This window comes from Falco biarmicus, chromosome 9 (assembly GCF_023638135.1).
Source record: "Falco biarmicus isolate bFalBia1 chromosome 9, bFalBia1.pri, whole genome shotgun sequence".
Lineage (NCBI taxonomy): Eukaryota > Metazoa > Chordata > Aves > Falconiformes > Falconidae > Falco > Falco biarmicus.
Window position 1 is genome coordinate 8,258,413 of NC_079296.1, and position 22,299 is coordinate 8,280,711.

Below are 22,299 nucleotides of genomic sequence, written 5' to 3' on the forward strand. Positions count from 1 at the left end.
ACATCAGTGTTTCCAGGGGACTCGGCGCCTGTACAGCCTTCTGCTCACCAAGAGCTGCATTCGCAAGGAAGCAGAGCTGAACAAAAACGCCATCTCCCTTATGCTGTGTGAAAACAACAGCTTTCTCAGGACAGATTTCCGTTTTGGGGAAAGAACTCAGGTATTTTACGTTCAACTTTCTTTTTTTACACTGTTTTTAATTTAGCGCCCTGTTCCGTGAAGTGCAAGAATGCAACAGCATGAGGAAGGGGGGCAGTGGGATGTCCTTCTGTGAAACAGTTCTGGAGGGACACACAGCTCCCAAGCCCAGGCAGATATGCTTGTGGTGGAGAAGAAGATGTGCAGAGGCAGTTGTACAACAGAGCTTTATAGTCAGAATGGATTGTACCAGTTTTTTTTTCAATGCAAAATGGAACATGACCCAAAATCTTCACAGAACAGAAGCACTTTCAGGAACGCAGCCAGCTGAAGTTTGAACACCAGCCTGCTTTTTCGCAAGAGACCGCAAACCATTCACGTCCCAGTCCACTTTTTCCTGCCCAGATGTGCAAAGTTTGAACTGTCCCATGCAAGTGTCACATGAAATGTAGCAATGCTCAGAGAAGTAGGCAAATGCTAACGGCAAACAGACCTGAACAATATACTGCTCATGCAGCAGAAAACCCAGTTTTATAGAGAAACAGTTACAAGTGCATTTGGGGGCTTGGGGAAAGAAAAAGAAAAATGGAGCAGGTAACTGCCTGCTGGTCAAGACGACTCTGGAGGGGATAATGGATCAAAAGAACACATTGCTTTATAGGGATGTAGAAGGAAACCCCAGGTTTCATGGTTGACATTTTACAACAAAAAGGGGAGAGGGAGAACAAAACCAAACCTCAAATCAACCTGCAAGCAACAGAGCAACATAATGCACAGAACCTGGAGGGAGCTTCACCATCCGAGCTGTGAAAGGGACACCAGAACCAAACCAGAAGGGAGTACAGAGAACTAACAAGCTCCATCCAGCACAGGGGCTGCTCACTGAGACACAGACAAGTGCGAAGGGCTGGCCTGTAGTGCCTATCCAACGGCAACCGATGCTGCTGAGCAGGTACTAATCCACCGGTTGAAGTTCAAAACAAAAACCAAAAGGCTTCCCAAACTCATGGGGTAGGAGGACGCTCTCCACTTGGGGCAGGGAAAGGCAGCGTGATGGCTGCTGGGAGGCTTGGCCCAGGAAACACGGCGGCAGTATCGACAGAAGCGGGACCAGGAAGGATGCTGTCTGGGCTACAGCGGTTGTCCCTCTTGGTATAGAGGGGCAGCCAGTGTTTTACAGCGTGACTGTAAAATGCCTGAGAAGCAAATGCCTTGCCATGCTAACACTTCCCTGCTGACAGTCCTGAAGCTCTGGATATCTTCATTTCCACACGAAAGTCATGTCCCTGAGAGGTACTAAAGGGAGGGGATTCTAGTATATGCAAATTCAAGGGTGGGAAATGCAGAAAAGCACTGATTTTTCTCTCTCTTTTTCAGGTTAGATTTGCACTTTGCATTGTTTTCCCAAACTGCATAGCAGCTTACGTGTAGTGTCTGAGACACTGGGGCCACGGAAGTCAATGGGGCTTCATGAATTCCAACAGCAGCACCAGTGAGTGCTAATTAAGCTGCTGCGCAGAAAGGTCCCGTTCAAAGGACTCCAAAAATCACACACACTCTCTCTCACTCTGGCCCTGTGGCTGCTGTTTTAGAGAGCTGTACCATAGCATGATCTGCTCGATTTAAAGCTCATCAACTGCTGGGTGGAGCAATGGCCAATACTACCTTTCTCATTAAAAAAATAGGAAGGATAAAAAGTTAAAGACTTGAGACAGGCGAGCACGATGCATTCATGCGGCATGTTTTGTTGCACTCCTCTTAACAAGACAGGAATTTCAGGCATGTAGGAGAGGAATATAGCAGGGGCAGAGCAGGAGACAGGCCCCCTTTGCCTCCCACAACCTGCCAGCTACCCAACAGGGCATCTCTGGAAGGAGAAAAAACAACAGCCTGGAAGCGGGCCTGGGAACTGTTCCCTGAACCTCCCCCTTACTCAAGTACATCTCAGCTGGATTTTCTTTGTGTAACAAATGCACCAGAACAGCACAGACAGATGTAAAGCTTTTGTTTTGCCAGCTCTGTTTTGAAAGAATATACGGCAAACAGCCAAAGCTTTACACATCTGCACCTGTCCTGGTGTGACTTGTAAGAAAAGATGGAGACAGCCACGATAGAAGAGTCCGCTGCACACACATGCAGCCAGCCTAAAGCTCCTCATAGTCCCCACCTCCTCGCGGCTTGCTCATGCTGGCTCCTCCTCCTCCAAGAAAAGCCTCAAGTTCATCTATCTCACTGCTTTTCTCCTTGCTCTTCTTTTTCTTTTTCTTTTTCTCCTCTTTGCTGTCCTCCTTCTCTTTGCTCTTCTTGTGTTTGCTCTTCTTTTTCGCAGACTTCTCCTCCTCCTACAAAATGAGAAAATTTTTATTAGTAAATCCTCTGAACGTGCCAGTAACCCTGCATATACGGTCCTGAAACTTGGCTCCGACGGGAACCTTACTTAGGGCAAAGCATCTACTACCAAGACTGGCTTGGATTTAATTCCAGAAGACCCTTCTGTGAGTTTGGACAGAAGAGAGGAAAGACCATCTGGTTTATACATAGTCTGTCAGGCAGTTTGTGCCTGACCATACCACAGTATTGGACAGGCAGAAATGTCAAAGACAAAGCCTCCTGCAGACTTCCCTCGCTGCCTCTGAGATTAGGTCTGTCAGGGACACCTCTTTGCTGGGAAAAAGTCATGGTGCTATCAACAGACTCAGCCCAGCAGAGATGCACTGCTCTATTTAATCCTATATTGTATAAACTCACACACTGCTTTTTCAAAATTCAACTGTTCTAAAAGCTTGCTTTTAAACTTTGTGGTCTGCAGAGCCTAGAAGGCACAGATCCAGCCATAGGATGCCAGAATGGAAGGAAGTCCACCAGGTACACAGAGTACACTGTAGAAGGCCACCCCTCTCCTTGGCTGGTAGATAATATGGCAGATAGCTCTCAATAATTAAATAGTACCTCTTTGCTTTTCTTTTTCTTCTTCTTTTTCTCCTTAGAAGGTTGTTTATCTGTTCAAACAAAAAAACAACATTTTTTAAAAATCAATTTAAAGTGTAAGAGATGCAATCCTGCCCTGTCCTGATTTCTGGGAACAAAACGCTCCATCCTGGAGCCCTGTGCAAAGGCAATCCCACCACCTCAGGACAAACTGCCCCTCTTCAGAAACCAACAGAGGCCCCATCAGTCACACTCTAACTTAACCATATACAACAAGTTAAATTATTATCTACATTATTCTGTGTTATGAACGCTGGCCTGGGCGTTCACTGTCTTCACAGCTACCAAGAAACAAATACAGAGACCAGCTCTATAAACTGGTCCAAAGGTCAAATTGGGGACCAGCTTATTATTTCCAGAACTGAAGAAAAGCTCCTGGGAACAATTTCTCTCTGACCACTAAATATTCCAGGGCAAATGGAAATCCCACCAGGCACGGTTTGTGCTTCTGCGAGTTGAGCTAGTGATGGAAGGCCCATTCAGGACACGGTGCCAGCAGATGGGAGCACCCTGACAGCCTAGCACTCACTGTTACTCAAACTGCACATGGACATTGTATTACGAGGCCAAAGCACCAGTGCTGCTCTACAGGGGTGGCTACTTTGACGGTATCAAATGAGTCCCAGCATCCATCACATCAAAACATTTGTCCCAAGTTAATTGTGGCTGCTGACTTTGCTGAATGGCCACTGCCTTTGCACAAAACCTCGAACAGGAGAGCATCTACTTGGCTGTTTCACAGGAACTTTATAACTGTACCATGTTCCACACGTGGTATTCGATTGTCAATGCTACCTACGCACTCTTCTTTCCTCAGCTGATCTGTAAATACAAGTCAGCCACGGAGAAGCCCAATTGCCGGTCAAGCTCCAACTGACTGACTACCAAGATATGTTTTTATATTTATCCCAGAAAAAGGAGACAGGAAGAACCCACGTTGAATTATTAAAGATGCTAAACTGAAGTTAAATTATTGACCTGGGCCTCTGCAGATGCACTTGCTATTTCAAGCTGTGCTGTTCAGCAACTCAAAGCGACAAGCCGATGAAGCCATCGTAGCCTGTGACACCTTGCTTACACTTTTGGAATAGCTATTCAAAGATATCTCTCTTTTAGCGCTGCTTACAGCTTTTGCGCCCTGTAAGCCTTTAACTTCCCATCTTTCATGGTGACACTGGGGGCAGATATATAGGAAGTTGTTTTGCAGCAATGCCAAGGCAGCAGAAATTATCTGTGTGAGTAAGGTATGTTCCCTCAGGGGATCGGGGTGGGGGGAGCTTGAGGAATGCTTAGGTTGTGGTCAGAACCCCACTTCACCTTTCCCAAAAACAGAGGAGCAAGTTGGAAGGTTATCCAAATTCTTGAGGGAGTGGGCACTGCAATGCTGAGCACCACTTCCCAGGCATGCAAGACAAGCAGGAAGCCTTGTACAGAAGCAGCCTGTGAAAGATGTGCTCCTGCTTCCAGCTGGGACAAAAATAATACATGGCTGATGTCACAGACAAGCCAAGCTCCCCACCTCCCCACGGGGAAAAACTTAAAAGAAAGTTGTTTATGCTGTGTTAAACTGCATTAAAAACTCACACAGGGCACTGCATGAAGTCATAGGGTATTTTATTTAGTGCAAATTGGTTTGCTTACACCCTGGAACTATTTTGGAAAAAAACACGATGCCTAACAAAATCAGCAAGAGTGGAAATAAGGTGTGACCTTTACCTTCCTCACTGCTCTCCTTGGGACCAGTTTCTTCCAAACCCAAACCAAAGAGATCTGAGTCATTTTTCAGTTTAAAGGAGTGGACCGTTGATTTCACAGGTTGGGGTGGCTTTGCCAACGAGGTATCGTCATCAGATATTTCAGAGAGATCTTCCCTGACTGGGAATTCATCCTAGAGACAAGAACAGGCATACAACACCGACAAATCTTTCAACCAAAATCTTTAAGCATTTTCTACACAAAGACGTCAGATGTTCGCAGGTGGGGAGGAGGGAAGGAAATGGTAGCTAAACCGAACTGTTACTGCCTGGAAATCAATGCTCTTGATTTTATAAGCTCTATTTATTTCTTGCCTCAGTAAAATGCCTCAGTAGCACTGGTACTGGAAAGTGTGCCCTGATAACTTAGCATTCATGCTACCAAAATCAAATTCCTGATGTAAAGGGATTAAATGAGACCTTCAACTGCGTTAGCTCAACAGCACCAGCCTCTAACTGCCCTGGGCAGGCACCTCTGTTTTGGGGAAAATCAAATCCAATAAGCTGAAAACTCAGCTCCAGACCTGACAGACAAAAGCTTTTTGCTGTGTAGCTCTGTGGAGTCTCACGTACCAGAGGCACCATGCAGCAGGGCCAAGGAAGTGGGCTGTGTTTGCAGAGTAACTCCTTCACTGAGTCAAAAGGGAACGTGCTCCCGGGGCAAACTTGCCCCTTCAATGTGGGCTAAACCCCAGGATGCTGCAGAGACTGGATATCAACCCCAAAACCCCGTCTCTGCACGATGGGAATGGAAATGAAGTTTAATGACCTTCTGATACCTGCCAACCGATCCTCTCCAGAATTTGTTAACCACCCTTTTTTTATATCGTCCGTACTGACCAAACACAGCCTTGCTCTGCTGCTCATCTAGGCAATGCTCCCCTTCTCCCTGCTAATGGTGGTTTTTACGGCTTTGCCTGACCAGTAAACCTTGCAGTTGAAAAGCATTCACAAGCTGTGGCGCATCTCCCTGACACTGTTGCAATGGTAACAGCCCTCACAAATCCTGCTTCTCATCACTGCATGCTAAGAGAAGTAAAGTTGCTCCAAATACTTTTGCTTTCATATTGAAGTGTCAAGAAAAGCGTGTACTGAAAATACTAAACAAATGGAAAATTATTTCATAAACAACATGACACATAGGCAAGGTCAAAGAAACTGGGACAACAGTCCTTTCTGCAGGATTCTGGAATGATGCAAACACATCAAACACTTCTGAACACCAGCTAACCCAGACACCAGGAGTACCCCTGAACAGCAACTGCCCATCCCAATCACAGTTAGCAATTTCTAGAGACTGCTCTGCTGGCTGCAAGTACAGATCTCTGAAATGTGGGATATCTGGAGTCACAGCACAAAGTTCCTACCAGCCCGGAGAAGACACCTGTGTTTTCTCCACCTTTACTACATGACAGGTGCAGAAGGGACTCCAGCTGCGCCGGGTGTTTGAGCACTGAGCAGCTTCCCACGTGCTGCATGTCACAGACGTTACAGCTCCCCTGGCTATATGGAAAGTCCTTCTCAGGCAGATTCTCCTACTCCAGTAAGAAGCTTTGTCAAGCAAGTTTTGTTATGGCCTTTTGATTGCTGGATTGACTGTAGGGATCTCACTCTCCCTGGCACGCACACACTTCTACATGTTAAACTTTGGGTGAAAAACCATCAGCTTTGTATTTCGTTAGTATATTTGGTAGACGGTATTTGTGTTTCATACCTTTCATGCTGCTGGACTGACCATGCTTTGGACTTACTGAGAACAAACAGCACATTAAAACCCATAAGCACAAACTTTCTTGCCACGTGGCTTCGACAATTAGAGCATTAGTGGGTTTGTCCTTTTATCAATCTCTTCAGGTTGCTTAGCACCTGACTTGTTGCGATTGATGCTGAGAGATGGGAGAGCAGATGAAACCTCTGCTCAGTGAGATGCCTCAACACTTCAAGCTCAGCTTCACAGCAGTGCACAGCGATTCATGCATGTTATTTACCATTTTCTTCTTCTGGCTGTCAGAATCCTCACTTTCAAAGTCTGGGTCATCCATAACAAATGAGAGCATCTGAGTAGCTATTGGTCCCTCTTGATCACTGTCAGACTCCTCAGGCTTTTCCTCTTTGACCACTTTCTGCTTGAGAGCATGTCCTTTGCTTTGGGAAGTGGTCTTTGGGGCCTGGGTCGCTGCTGGGGTGGCAGCGGCGGCAGCAGCTGGCAGGCTAGCGCTGACCTTGCTGCTGCTGTTTCTTTCGGACCCAGAACGTGGAGGTAAACTGTCAGGAGGCTTCAGGTCAGTTGCTTTGGTCAAAATTGCTTCACTCTGGGGTTTCAGAGAATTTCTGGAAGACCTGAGAAGAAAAAAACCAAGTTGTCAGAGCCTGTCCACACCCGCTCTGTAAAGCAAAGCATAATGACCAATTAATAGCTGAGGCTGTCTCAAGAACTGCAATGTGTATCTCAACAGGAGTGACAGTCCATCCTGGGGTGTGTGGTCACACACCACTCAGAGGCTGAAGACAACCCTCGTGTCCCTGGGGATGCTGACGTACGGTGCCTGCGCCAGTGGGCCGCACCTGACTGTCACCCGCAGGATGTGGTACACGGAGTACATGATCCAGTTGATTGTTCTCCAGCACAGGGTGTGGTGAATGACACCCACTCCCTTCACCACAAGGCTCGACTCCTCTGTCCTTCTCACACCGCTATGAACGTCTGTTCGAGCGCTCAGTTACAGCCTCTTGTTCAAACTTGAGAGAAAGGCTGGGCCAATTCCCAAGCAGAAATGTACCATGGCATTTCATGGCAGCACGGTGCTCAAAGGCACCCTGCCGAGGTGCGGTGCAGAAAACACTGCGTAAAACAGTCACCCCTAAGTAAATACAGCCCCAGTTTACAGCTGAAGGAACAGGCTGATGGAGGCACCAAGATTTTCCAGAACCCACACAGCTGTCAATGTCAGGACCCAGAAAAGGCCCAAGTTTGCCAGCACAACCCCCACTTCAGGCTGTCCTTTGTACCTTTTTTTTTCTTGCTCCGTGCTGATGTCTTCATTAGGTATGAGTACAACCTTAGAGTCCTTCACCTCTTCCTCCTCCTCACTGGAAAGGGTGACATTCTTGCTGGGCACCCGTTCTGTTGCCAGTATGGGTCTGCTGGGGATTTTGTCATCCAGATCCAGGTCGTCTTGGAAACCTGCCACCATAGGGTTCCCCCCGGGCACCTCTCCATCGCTGCAAAATAGACGACGATCAGACACAGCATCCTTCGGATGTGCTAGGACAGACATGCTTCCCCCTGAAAGCAGACTGCCGCTTGCCTAGTTTCTCCAGCCAACTTCAGGGTCAATGTCCCTCAGCCCAGGGCAACTGCACTGCCAGCCTTCCCCCTGAACACTGCCCAGCTGCTGCCCCGTTCAAGCTGGACCTGCAAGCTGCAGCACTGGCACAAACCCTGGACAAAATGGGCCCCAGAAGGATGTGTCACACAGTAGCTGCTACTGCTCAGGCTGGAAATAAGCGGCTGGAAAAGGTGAGCAAAAGGTGACTACAGAGCAGCCTGTTGCTTCAGCTTTATCAGTACATCCCCAGTCCAACATGCAAGGATCAGTCAATTAAACTGTGGGAACTGCCTGCCCTAATCCCCACATCTTGTAATTAAACCTGATCATACACTGCCACTACTATGGGAATTCACTTGCAGCTATTAGCTTCCTGGAATTATTTCTATTTCTCTGGTGCTCCCTGAAGCAGGCAGCTACCCAGACATCATACCCATGCTTTAACATTCCCCAAATTAAATTAACTTAAGGACACGCTTTTAGAGCTGGGAGTCTGTCAGACTCCCTGGATGTAACACAGTTATGTGTTCAGAGGCCTCCTGATAGACAGCTTCAGAGCTAAAAATACTAGCTGAGGATTCTTGTCTGTATGTCCCCAGGACTCAACAATTTTAATACTTTCTGAAGGTTTTGCTCATGTCAGGAATACAGGTATTTTCCCCAGTCTTGGCTGATGAGCCTTCCTATCACTTTCCCTCATTCTATTTGCTTTATCCACAACAGATACCCAGCTCCTTCCTGATAACCTACCATACACAATACTCACTGTCCTTTTAATAACTTGATATGGATTGTACAAACACAGCCTTCATTTTTACACAGAGACAAAAAAATTATTATAGCTTGGAACAGATTAGATTTCAGAGGCATAAAAGGAATCACAAAACCCTGAAATCCTTAATCGGAAAGAATGTGGCGTTCCCAGTAACTAGCACATGGCCAGCACCAGTCCGGATGATTGTACTACTCACTCTGGCTCTTCTTATGGCTAGTTACTGTTTACAGGTTAGTTTTCAAGAATTAATCAATCTGCCAACGGATAACGGAGTTCTTTGTGACATATGGGACACCATGCTTTTGACAACCGGTGCAGCACATTGAGCGCGATTACAACCAATGCTTGTCTGGGTTAGAGTGCTAAGATCAGCTAACGTCCACTCCCTCCTCCTGCTTTTGGTGTGGATCCCTCTGCTTTCAGGACTCACAGCACAGCTCCCAGCTAAGCAGAGACAGGCGGCTGAAGAGCCCCTTCATCCATAACACTGCTGCTCTCATACCAAGCCAGAAAGGAGGCACACAGCCCATCTCACACAAAGGAGAAGAAAACTGGTGCCCAAAACAGCCTCCAAGGTTGGAGGAATTACAAGTGAGTGATTTCCGAGGTCTGCGAAGCACTGGCAGGGTTTTCTCTTGACGTGTGCTGAAAAGAAAATGGAGTTGCAGCCTAAACATGGCAGAATATTAGTCTGAACTACTGACATTACATTTCTTTAACAATCACTGCTCTGTTAAGCATGGAGATCTTTGGAGGCTGCTGCCACTGTCCTTTGACTGTACACCACACAAGACCTGCAGCCTTTAAAACATTCCCAGTCTGAACAGAACATCCACATGTGTACACACACCCGCATAAAGTGGGTCATTTCCCTTTGCAGTGAATACACTGCCTCCATCTATAACTTCCACACAAATCGTTGAGTGACAGCTTAAGAGCAAACCAATGCAGTGAATATATGTCAGGAAAATCACTGCTGCAGTATAAACAAGGTCTGACAATGCAAAATTAGTATCAGCTTGTGGTCCTGAGGTTCCAGCTGGAAGGAATTCAGAGCATGCAAAAACAAGCACATTGCACCACTCTCTCCAACACCTGAAATGCTGCCAAGCCTGTGTTACTGTTAAGCCAACGTGTTTGCAGGCGCAGGTACCCACCAAAAGTGACTAGGCTTGCTGAGGTCTGCGTCTGAGCTACTGATCAAAGAGCACATTGGGGTTTCCCCAGTAAGTCCTCCGTCACGTACACAGAATAGCTGCTGGTGATGAAACAAATCCTGCTGCAACCGGAGAACACTGCCTCAAACCCAGACTGACCGTGTTCCACCAGCCCTGCCGTGCAGCCAGGGGAGCCAGCCCCATGGGCAGTGAGCAGAAAGAATCCTCTTGCCACATCAATTTTTGCCCTAGAGAAAGAGGAAAACCCCAAAATCTTAATAAAGCAGATAAGCTGAGGGAATCACACACTGCAGGATGAGCCTGCATGCCTGTATTCTGCAAGATGGGGGTCTTCTACTGTGAACCAGCCAGTGTCCTCAGCTTCTCCTGCTTGGTCTAGTGCAGCTGGGTACAACTACATAAATAGCAGGTGACATAAAAGCAAAGAATCAGTTCAAAGCCTTTCAGATGTAAGGACAAGGAAATCTAATCAATGTTTAGGATAAATGTCTAGTGATGCTGAGAAGACAGATCAGGAATACCGTTAGGTACAGCATAAACTCACTTCCAGACACCTACAGTCCACCGCTGGACCTAGGCCAGCCTGACTGGGCTAGAGGGAAGAGGAGAGCCCATGTGGAGCCAGATTAGCTCCTGCAGTGCAGTCACATACGCACTGGTTCAGGGCATCAGGCTAAAGAGCAGCAAATAAAATTCTAAAACAGCAAACTGGGAGATGGAACTGCCTTCCTAATTAACTGGTAAAGAAACTGTTCTCTTTATTGCAAACTAGAGAACCATCACATGCCATTAAACAAAACCCAGGACTCCATTAACCTCTACAGATCTGTGCTGGGATTTAGCTATCGCAACAAAGAGACATCAGTAAGTGCTGGAAGTCTCAGCAGCTGTCTGATCTTTGGGCAAGAGTAGTCTTGTTCCACAGGCATGAGCACATTCCTCACTGATAGTACGCTTAAAAACCAGTGCTTTTTTCTAACATTACTGCTCTGTGTCAACTCTTGCTCCATTGTTTAGAGATGTTATGCAGTAGGGAACGGGAAAAGGTCACATGACATCACTGCAAAAAAATCAAGAATTCCCTACGTCAACAAAACGGACAAGAAATCCCGGACTTTACAGCCTCTTTCTGAAGCTCAGAAAAGCAAACAAGTTCTTACAAACGAAAGTAAACATACCCTTGAGTTCAGGAAGCAGTTCGGTTACACAGCATAGCATGCTGCTTCCAATAAGAACAAGACCTTCCCCTCTTCCCCTCTATGAGAGGGAGCAGCTGGAGTGCATGGAGCTCTGCCTGGGGACGGATGAGGAGCCAACTGAGAGCTTATGGATTCAGGAGAGGACAGGTGAAGGTGACGCCACAGTGGGTGCCTGCCACAGGCTGCCTGACCAGGAAGAACAAATGGATCAGGTCCTCTACAAAAAGATGGGAGCATCCTCATGTTTGCATGCCCTGGTCCTCATGGACTTCAACTAACCTGATACATGTTGGAGGGACAGGACAACAAGATGTAAGCAATCCCAGAGGTTCCTGGAGTGCACTGATAGCTTCCTCCTCCGAGTGACAGAGGAGACAGCAAGGAGAGGTGCTTTGGTGGACTTCATACCCGCAAAAAATGAGGGGCGTGTTGGGAAGGTGAAGGTCAAATGCAGCCTTGGTGAAGTTTAGGATCCTGAGGGCAGGAAGGAGGGTAAAGAGCAAGCTGGACTACAGGAGAACAGACTGTGGCCTCTTCAAAGATTTGCCTGGATGAGTCTTTTAAGACCAGGCCCTGGAGGGAGGAAGGGCCCATGAAAGCTGATTAATATGCACGGATCACCTCCACTAAGCTCAACAGCGGTTCATCTGAACAGATAAGGAGTCAGGCAAAAATGCTAGGAGTCCTGTGTGGATAACAAGGAACTCTTGGACAAACTCAAACACAAAAAGTAAACATAGGGGGGGTGGATGCAAGGATGGGTAACCTGAGAGGAGTAAGGAGACATCATCTGAGCATCCAGGGCTGAAATCAGGAAAGCTAAAGCCCAAAGGGAATTGAATCTGGCCAGGTGCTGTAGCCCGGACAAGGGCAAGTCATGTTTGATCAACTTGATAAAAGTCTATAATGTGATAACTAGCCTGGTAGATGAGAGGAGAGTGAATACCTGAACTGTATTAAGGTCTTTGACACCATCTCCCAGAAGATCCTTGCAGGAAGCTGTTGATGTACAGGCTGGATGAGCAGATAGTGAGGCGGACTGAAAACTGGCTAAATGGCTGTGCCCAGAGGGTGGTCATCAGTGGCATGAAGGCTAGTTGGAGGTCATACGGGGCCCAGTCCTGTTTATCGTCTTCATTAATGATCTGGATAATGGGGCATGGTATACCCTCAGCAAGTTTGCAGATGACACCAGACTGGGAGGAGTGACTGATGTGCCAGAGGGACATGCTGTCACCCAGAGGGACCTTGTCAAGCTGGAGAAATGGTCTAACAGGAACCTCCTGAAGTTCAGCAAGTGGAAATGCAGAGTCCCGCACCTGGGGAGGAACAACGCCAGGCATCAGTTCATGCTGGGGGCTGCCCAGCTAGAAAGCAGCCTGGCGAAAGAGGGCCTGGGGGTCCTGGTGAACGCCAACATAATCAGCAAGGTGCCCCTGCTGCAAAGAAGGCCAGTGGTATCCTGGGCTGCGGCCAGCAGGTCGGAGGTGATCCTTCCCCTCTGCTCAGCACTGGTAAGGCCGCATCTGGAGTGCTGTGTCCAGTTCTGGGTGCTCCTCAGTACAGGACAGACATGGGCATACTGGAGACAGGCCAATGAAGGGCCATGAAGATGATTAAGTGACTGGACCATCTCTCACATGAGGACAGGCTCTCCCACATGACAGCTGGGACTGCTTGTCTAGAGAGGAGAAGGCCTGGGGGGACTTTATAAATGTATTTAAATAACTGAAGGAAGGCGCAATGAAGATGGAGCCAGGCTCTTTTCAGTGCTGCCCAATGACGGGCAAAGAGGCTTTGTTCTTCACTCAGATGCAAGGGGAAAACAGCTTCCCATATTTAATTTTTCAAAACCAACAAAATCTCCATTAGGTTTGAGTGGTTTCACAAGGTAACTCTCGTGTTCTTTAGGTCAGAGATAAATTTCTGCAGCAGCACATTTTGTTGCAACTATAAAAACCTACCACTGCAGTAGAAGCTGATTATTAGGGACAGTGCTTACAGAACCTTTACATTGCTCCTGGGCACCATGGGGTAGTAATTGGCATCCTGAAGGCAATCAATTATTGCAGGTCATGGTCAGAACCACATCTACATCTCTGAATTTCACCACATCTGGCTTATTGTCGTAGGCCCTTTTTGGCAAGAAATAGAAGGTAAAATTGCCAGACCACCAAGAAAACTGTGTGAACTACATAAGAAACCAGAGCAAGACATGGATGCCAAGCTGCAGCAGAGTAATGAGCGTTTGAATTTGCAGGGATGTGCTGCAAGGTCTTTTCCTAGGGAAAGAGAGCTGTTCTAACTGCAGATGGTTACCACTCATCAAAGGATGAAGCTGTGAAGTGCCCTCTCTGTGCTCTGTGAATGCTCAAAGGTGTCCCTCTTTCTGTCCCCACCAGCTCACATGGAAATCTACCAAGACTGGGGACAGAGCACAGAAGGGCATCATAGCAGCCAGAGCATGACAACTTTACAGCCAAGGAGCAGGGCTCTTGCACCACTGTTTGAGATTCTTGGCTTTTTGTATATAGTTTAACGTCTATTTCCTTCCAATGACTGACATTCTGGAGAAGAAAAGCCTTTGTTAAAGATCCAGCCTGCTACCCACATCAAGAACCGCAGCTGAAGAGCCCTAAGGGCACTTCAGGACCCAGTCCTTCAGCAAACCCCAGGAAGGTCAGCCTTGACTCTCCTATTCCTTGTTAAAATACAGAAAAATATCCCAGCTCAGCCACAGCCATGACCAAGATGTTTTGTAGGCCAGCATGCTTCTAGCAACCATCACTTTTTTCTTTCTTTCCTTCTTTTTTCTTTTTTAATAAAACATCCACGTGTTCTACCATCACAAGGGATGATGATTCAGGCTGACCTGCATTAGAAAGGCATCAAGCCTCACACAGAGCAATGATTTAAAGTAGTTGTGGTTGAACTAGAGAACACTGAATCACGACAAAGATGTCAAAAGATGCAGAAGCTACCATGTTCACAGATGAGTTGTATGAGCATTTAATTACTCTCCTAGTTAATCCCATATTGATGACAGAGGCAGCAGGCAAGGACTATTCTAAGCAGAGGGATGCAGAGCCTGTGAGTATGCTTAGGTCTTCTCTTAAGTGACAGTCTGCTTTCAGACAGCTTGCTGCACATCCTCTTGTCTGAGCAGCTCAGCATACACAATCCCTTTTCCCTTCTTTTTTGGTTAAGAAACATCAAAGCCAGGAAAAGAAAAAAAAAAAAAAGAGAAGGAAAAATAGAAAGAAAATCCAGCCTACAGCATATACACAGCTCTCTGCCATCTGGAAGACAATTATAGAATCACAGGATCATAGAATAATTTGGTTTGGAAGGGACTTTCAAAGGTCATCTAGTCCAACCCCCCTGCAATGAGCAGGAACTTCTTCAACTAGATCAGGTGGCTCAGAGTCCTGTTCAACCTGACCTTGAATGTTCCCAGGGATGGGACATCTACCACCTCCCTGGGCAACCTGTTTTGTGTTTTACCACCCTCATAAGAAAATTCTTCCTTATACCTAGTCTGAATCTACCCTCTTTTAGTTTAAAACCACTACTGCTTGTTCTGTCACCACAGACCCTACCAAAAAGCCTGTCTCCACCTTTCTTATAAGCCCCCTTTAAGTACTGAAAGCCCACAGGAAGGTCTCCTGGAGCCCTCTCTTCTCCAGGCTGAACAACCCCAACTCCCTCAGCCTGTCCTCACAGGAGAGGTGCTGCAGCCCTCTGATCATTTTTCTGTCTCTCCTCTGGACCTGCTCCAACAGGTTCATGTCTTGCATGTGCTGAGGACCCCAAAGCTGGACGCAGTACTGTGCGGGGGTCTCTCAGCAGAGCCAAGCGGAGGGGCAGAATCACCTCCCTCAACCTCCTGGCCACGCTGCTTGTGATGCAGCCCAGGATACAGACTGCCTTCCAGGCTGTGAGCACACATTGCCAAGTCATGTCCAGCGCTTCATCCACCGGTACACCAAGGGCATCCCTGCAGGGCTTCTCTCAGTCCCTTCATATCCCAGCCCGTGTTGGTACTGGAGGTTGCCCTGACCCAGACACAGGATCTTGTACTTGGCCTTGTTGAACCTCGTGAGGTTCACATGGGCCCACTCCTTGAGCTTGTCCAGGTCCCCATCTGGACGGCATCCTGTCCCTCAGGCCTGTCAACTGCACCACTCAGCCTGTGTCATCTGCCAACTTGCTGAGGGTGCACTCAATCCCACCGTCTTATGCCACTGATGATGGTATTGAACAGTACCGGTTCCAGTATGGACCCCTGAGGGACACCACTTGTCACTGATCTCCATTCGGACAGTGAGCTATTACTAGCCTCTAAATGTGACCATCCAGCCAATTCCTTATCCACTGAATCTGTATCTCCATAATCATATGGCCACCCAGCAAATCCATCTCTCTCCAATTTAGAGAGAAAATGCTGGGAAGGAACATTAGAAATGAACAGAGAAAAAGAAAGGCACCCCTTAAAACTTCTCTGGAATCTGCAGGCAAGCATACAGTGACACTCCCAAGGAAGCATGACTCTCTCATCCTTCTTTCCAGAATCCCATTAAGCCATGGAGTGGCCCCAAGTGTCTCCCAACAAACACAGACCCCTTTATCACGCCTCAGAAACGGCAGTGCCAGGCCACGAATGAGCATGGCCATGCTTTGGGCCTCTGCGGCGGGAAAGTATTCATTAGGCAAAACACAATATCCCTGCAAAGTACACTGTGTTCCAGAAGGAAAACATCTCAAATGTCTCAGCACATTTGGTCAGGAGAGAAATGCCTTCCTGAACCCAAACCAACCCAGTGGTTTTAACACTGAGCATGAAAGCAAGACAGCAAAACCGGGAAGGGGATGACTAGCTTTTACTGCTGTTCCTCATTCCCAGGGAGCAGTGTGTATCATTTAACGGGAGACAGTGAAGGCTACGACTGACTATACCACAGCCAGAAAAGCTTAGGGGCAGCTAATTGCTCCGCAATCACTTTCTGAACAGTTGCAACAGGTTAGCCAGGCCTGACTCCTCATGCAGACTGTGCATCCAGATACATCCCTGCCTGACCCCCCTCCATCCTCCTTTCCATACCTTTCACTATCAACACGGTGTTTCGTCTGCGGCTTCCCTTTGTCCTTCTGTGGGGCTGGGTCTTCTAGAAAGCTGTGGTCCAGACTGTCATCAGGAACAAAGTCCTCCACGCTCTGTACTTTAGCAGGGGCTTCAGGGCGGGGAGGAGGAGTGGCAGCTGCAGGATCTGCATTAATAACAGCAGTTGTAAAATACAGGGTTCACCACAAACAAAACAGAAAATTTGCTCTTTACAGATCTACCCTGCCCGGCCAGGGTGGCAGTAGCCACAAAGCAGGACCTTGGCTACACAGCGAGGGAAGAGGTTATGAACAGGATACTCAAACCAGTCCAGAACTTTGCATGAAGGTATTCACAGACCACACATGGCTGCTATGGTTTAAAATGCACCAGGATGACCTCGGCTCTTAAATAGTCTCAAAAACTCTCCAGCATGGTAGCTCACTGTGCTCTACAGTGAATGCTATGACTGACTACACCACAGCCACGTTTTACACCTATGCTGTGTGCACCGCTCCTGTGTGATGTCCCATCATTGTTCTCTTACCTTTTCCAGACTGTTCAGTTCACCCACTCACCTCCTCTTGCTTTTTCAACTGTAACTGTCAAAGGCAGAATTGTTCACACTGTGCTTTTAGATGCCCCATGTAACCAAAAGCTCAAGAGCTATGGTAAATAGAGACTTGCTTTAATGTAACTTATTTGTAGAAACACCTCTACCCATCTTCAAGGTATCAGGATGAAAACTCATGAAATTAGCATAACCAAGAAGCCTAAAGCAATTAACCTTGTCAGGATATTCAACCTTTTTCTCCTACCCAGACTGCACTTCACACCTAGGCTCTTTTCTTTTGGTTGAACAAGATTTGTATGTTTTTTCTAGATTTTGCTCTACTAGTACAGCTTTCAGATCACTTTTGCATACTAATAACGCTATTACTAATGCCATAGAGTAGCGTTGGTGTAAGAAAAAGCACAGCCAAAAGAATTACTACTGCAAGACTTCAAGGGAAAGCTTAAATAGCAGCTCCCATATAAAAAACAAGTATTACTTTGTGACAGTGATTTTTCAACTGCTTTCCAATTAGCTAGTCCCTAGGTATGTTCCAGTAGAGGTGCAGACCTTTGGCATGCTACATAAACCTAACAACACTGACAGATCAGCTTTTCCTAGCTGCATTTTGCAACCCTCTTAAAAAGCACCCTTAAGATACCAGGACTGCAGGTCACAAGCCTAAAACAGTTCTCAAGCTAAGTGACAGAGTTAAAAAAAAGAAAAGAAAAATGAAAACCCACAAAATCCAAATATTTTAACACTGGTAGTAGGCCACTTGCTGGGTTTTTTTACATATCAATATGACAACGGGTTTTTTATTGAGAAGGGATTTGTAACATTTGCTCCTCATTGTTTGTTTGTTTCTTGGTAGGAAAAGTCACAAAGAAACTGAAATGGGTGTACTGTGTCATACCTGGTAACAGAGTCAGGATGCAGAACACTGTATGCACAGTGTGAAAAAACCTGAAAGATTTCAATATCTGAAGCTGCAAACCATGTTCCCAGCACCTCCTCCTTTCTTTCTGTGGGTGTCTTGAGACTACTGTGAGCTCTAGGGATTGACAGTTTGAGAGGGAAGGTATTTCCAAAGGGTGATTCAAACGATGCCATGCTAACGATTTTCAGGCAGTGCCAGCTCTGCAGCTCCAGTTAGCTTCGCAAACAAACTGAATGTGACAGGCAAATTAAGGTCCAGATCAGTATAATTACATGCAACAAAATCCTCGATGCCTCTGCCCTGTAACTTCATCCGGCAGGGGTTTGGACCAAATGCCGCGCTACGCTGCTCCATTGTGTACCAGTGCGAAGGAAGAAGCCAAGGCGGGTTGCCCTCTTCCTCGGACCGTCTCTGAAGGAGCGTATTTCCCCAGAGGGAAATCTGCTGCAGAGCCTGGACTTACGCGATCATTTCTGGCTGAATAACCTTTAAAACCAGCACTCCGCTGTTCTCCATTAATACACAAGAGTCCCTTTGAGCTGCCACACTTTTGTGAAGACAGAGCTTCAAATAGCTTCTCTAACAATTTTTCTTGCTATTCAAGAGACATTTGTGCTCCTGGTAAGCAGCTGAGAGTTATTTTTATTAGTGTTTCCTGTATGTTCAGTATTTTCCTCCTGAAATGTGTTATAGCCACCACCCAGCTGGCTGGACACAGTCCCCATCCAAACCAGCACAGAGACAAACCAAACCACCGATCAGGAGAAAAAAACAACGAGTGACAGTACAACTTTCCTTGGACACATGCTGCACACGCAGGGCCTGTGGCCTTCAGACACCTGTCTGCCCAGCCTCTCGCAGGGAAAAACATGAAAGGAAAACAGAAACACCCACGGGTGACGCTCTGCCTAGACACTGCACTCCAGCACCTACCTGGCTGGGGAGGAGAGGGGTCTGGTGCAGGAGATGTCCCAAAGAGACGTGAAATAATGCTGCGCTTTGGTGGTGGGACTGCAGCTGGAGGTGCTGGGGAGGCTGTAGCTGGCGGAGGTGCGTGTGGCTGCTGGGCCTCGGGTGCAGACACTGGTGAAAAAGATGGGGGAGGTTCAGGAGAGATGGCGGAGCTTGTGGAAAGCGGCTGCGGTGGCTGTGGGGTGCCAGGGCTGGAGCTGCCCGTCGACGTGGAGCTCGGAGGTACGATGGGTGACTGGGAACCAGAGGAAGGGCTTTGCCCGTTAGTTGTTAGGGGTGATGTGTGTCCTTGACTTCGGGCTTCCATCATTTCAAGGAAGCTGCAGGGAAGATAAATTGCAAGTATAAGGAACGCTCAACAGAGCACCGAGCACAGTGCTGGGCTGCTTTGACTGTGGGCTAAGCTGGGAGGGTATGGGTCTGCTTTCAGTGATGCTGTGACTCCCTGGGCCACAATAGATCTGGCTCACCAACAGAAGCTAAACTCACCCGATCTGCATCGAGGCGTGGAGAATCCCAACCTGCTCTGCACTGCAGGATGAAACCTATATTTGTAACACTTCTGGGAACTCCCTGGATAGACAGATTATAGCAACATGCCAGGGCTTGAAACACAACCTTAAGTCAGTTCTTGGACATATGTCTCTAAGGGAGTAAGTGCTACTGGAATGGCACATTTTTAGATTCTGCAGAAGAGATGAGAGAGCTCGAGAAAAGTCAAATGCTATAAACCCCTTTTTTTTCAGCCAAGAATGAATTTCAGAGGAGAAACATTGAATGTCAAAAGAAAAGAGCTATCCAGAGGGCTCACAGAGGACTGACGGCAATTACCCTTCTCGCAATGTGCAGATACACAGGCAGTCTCTCCCCCTGCACACACTCCCCCTCTGCGTGGGAGGCAGTGGAGCCAAGCAGGACAAGCTCTGAAACAAGTTATGGTCCTGGCTGGATTCCTGACTAGAAGAGCATTAAAGCCTGCACTGCTAGAGAGGGTGAAATGCTCTATCCTTTTCAAAAAGGAAATGAAGCCTAATCCTGCTGCAGCCTCCTGCTGCAGCCCGTTTGGTTAGCAGTTTTTTCACAAGCTGTATGCAAAGAAACACTAACAGAAAGACGGGCTCTTAGCATGAAATGGTCTCAAAATAAGATCTGCTACATGTTGGACATCTGAGAGATATAAAGAGGACACCTAAAGTGAAATATCATGTATAAAATCTAGCACGTCATGGTCTCGCCTCTTATTTCATTAAGACTAATGAACATTACTCATGCACAGAGACTCTGGGTTCAGCTGCTTCTGGAAGACAGACAGACTCGCTTGTACTTCAGGCAATGAGTATGTCAAAATAGAGACTCCTCTCCCATACAGAGCACAACCTCATCCTCCAGGGACTTAAGTCAGACAGACACCTTCACTGGAATGACTGCTGAGCAGAAAGCAAACAGCGGGACTAAAAGACTCTAACCCCCCTAGAGATATAATTTCCTATTTTAAGGAACAACCTAATATACTTTGTGACCAGCAGTGTCTGGACCCCTAGAGAACATCCTCAGGAAGCTGTTACTTGAACTAGAAAACCAGCAGTCTTTCCTAACTAAGGAACTGGCTAAGGTGCAGATAAAGGGTAGCACTAAAAAGCGGTATTATCTAGGAGAGAAATAATTGGTAGAATTCCTTAAAGATTAGCCTTGAGGTATATTTCAGCATTTCAATGAAGTGGCACAGAGACCAGAGAAATGCTCATGGGCTTGCAAGCTGGGAGGCAGCATCAACAGAAAGGGAGACAGGGACAAGAGACAGAAAGAACTGGATGATCCTGAATAACAGGAATGGGAAGAAATTCAGCAGTACAAAGGAAATAGTCATCTGCTCAAGGGCTAGGAAACAAGTGTTCTTGCTCCATGTTCATCACGTAAGAATGGCTAGGAAAGAGTCTCCTCACTCATTCCAGAAGACAGGACTAAAGGCTACAATCCCAATGATGCCTGGGAGAAGCAGGAAAGGAGCCTGGCTGTCACGTGGCCATCCACTGCGTATCCCCCCGAGACTGTTGTCAAGGCACCTAATTTAGTGGCAGTGGTAGCCTCACTGAATGCTTCCACCAGGATCCGGGGCGAGGGTTATGTGCTAATTCCACCCAGTAGACTGGCTACAACAAAACAAGCTCCTTGCGGGGCTGAGATCACAGTACGCAACAAAGCAACCATTCCAGCATCCTCCCTCTCAGGGGACTAGTAGCTGGGGTGAGCTGTGCGACAACATGTTCCACTGAAAATGATGCACGGATTTGTCATGCACCAAAGAGGAAACACAAAGGAGTTTAACCCTGGCACTGAGCTGCAATTCAGCATCCCTCAAGGCAGACTAGGCAAGGCATCTGTGGTGAGGGGAAGATAAACCAAGGGTACCTGCAATTCAGCCCTTGTCCAACAAAGCAAATGCTCTTTATCCACAAAACCACGTGAGTTGCTATGCCCTGAAAAGCCATTCACAACACTTGGGTGCACGGGATGCGCAGCTCTGCAGATCCATGCCAGAAGCACTGAGTGCTAAATTCTGCCATCCCTCCCCTCCGAGCTCTGATTCAGGGCTCCGGGCGAGCCGAAGGCAGGATGGCTGAAGAGCTCTGCTTTGTGGTACTCATTCCTCCTCCTTCCAAGCCCTGCTCAGGGTTACAGACTCCTGCCTCCCAACTGTAAAGAGCAATCGATCCCAGCTGATCTACATGCACCCCTGTGCTTGTTTATAGCAACAGCGATCCTGGCTGGAAGGCCTCCAAGCTTGGTCGCTGCCGCATCCAGCGTCCAAGATACTGATGCCAGTGCTGTAGCTCTCCTGGCTGAGCTGAGCTCTCCGACCGTCTATGTGAGCACCCAAATCACCAACGCTACACAAAACTAGAATCAAACCACCTCTGAGTCTCTGATCAGGGTGCTGGGTCCCACCATCACGGCAACTGGCTGACTCAAGCAGGATAAGACAATTACACACTGAAGACTAAGGGACAAGGATCCTGTACGAAGTATACGCAAAATACATATACAGTCATTTCAGGATACAGAATATGAAGCTTAATGAGTATTTAAAGCAGGACCCAACAAAGCACAGGGCACTCTTTACAATATTAGGGCATCTAAAAATTTTACTGTACTTTGTACTACAAAGACTGCCCATTCTGGAAACAACAACCTGCTTTGTTCTGGGCAAGTAGCCAGATCCAGAGGGAGGGAGGGCTGCGACTACCACCTGTTTCTCCTGCAGAAACACATGAATTTTAAGAGCTGGAGGGAAAAAATACTACATAACTGAAGTATAAAGAGTGTCATCCTTCCCTCCAGCTCAGCTAGTTTGGAGAGTAACACACATGCAGG

At 47.3% G+C, this 22,299-nt stretch overlaps 1 protein-coding gene across 3 annotated transcripts in view; it reads right to left on the minus strand.

Moving 5' to 3' along the window:
* Positions 1 to 351: 351 nt before the first annotated feature.
* RABL6 (RAB, member RAS oncogene family like 6) overlaps positions 352 to 22,299 on the minus strand; it is a 58,695-nt gene continuing 36,747 nt past the window's right edge. For all 3 annotated transcript variants that reach the window (XM_056351707.1, XM_056351706.1, XM_056351708.1), the window contains 7 exons: positions 18,889 to 19,247; positions 16,463 to 16,628; positions 7,890 to 8,102; positions 6,869 to 7,220; positions 4,843 to 5,014; positions 3,088 to 3,137; positions 352 to 2,480 (listed from right to left, as the gene is read on the minus strand). In XM_056351707.1, the coding sequence (XP_056207682.1) occupies positions 2,283 to 2,480; positions 3,088 to 3,137; positions 4,843 to 5,014; positions 6,869 to 7,220; positions 7,890 to 8,102; positions 16,463 to 16,628; positions 18,889 to 19,247 (1,510 nt within the window). In that variant the 3' untranslated portion in view covers positions 352 to 2,282. The remainder of the gene's footprint in view (positions 2,481 to 3,087; positions 3,138 to 4,842; positions 5,015 to 6,868; positions 7,221 to 7,889; positions 8,103 to 16,462; positions 16,629 to 18,888; positions 19,248 to 22,299) is intronic.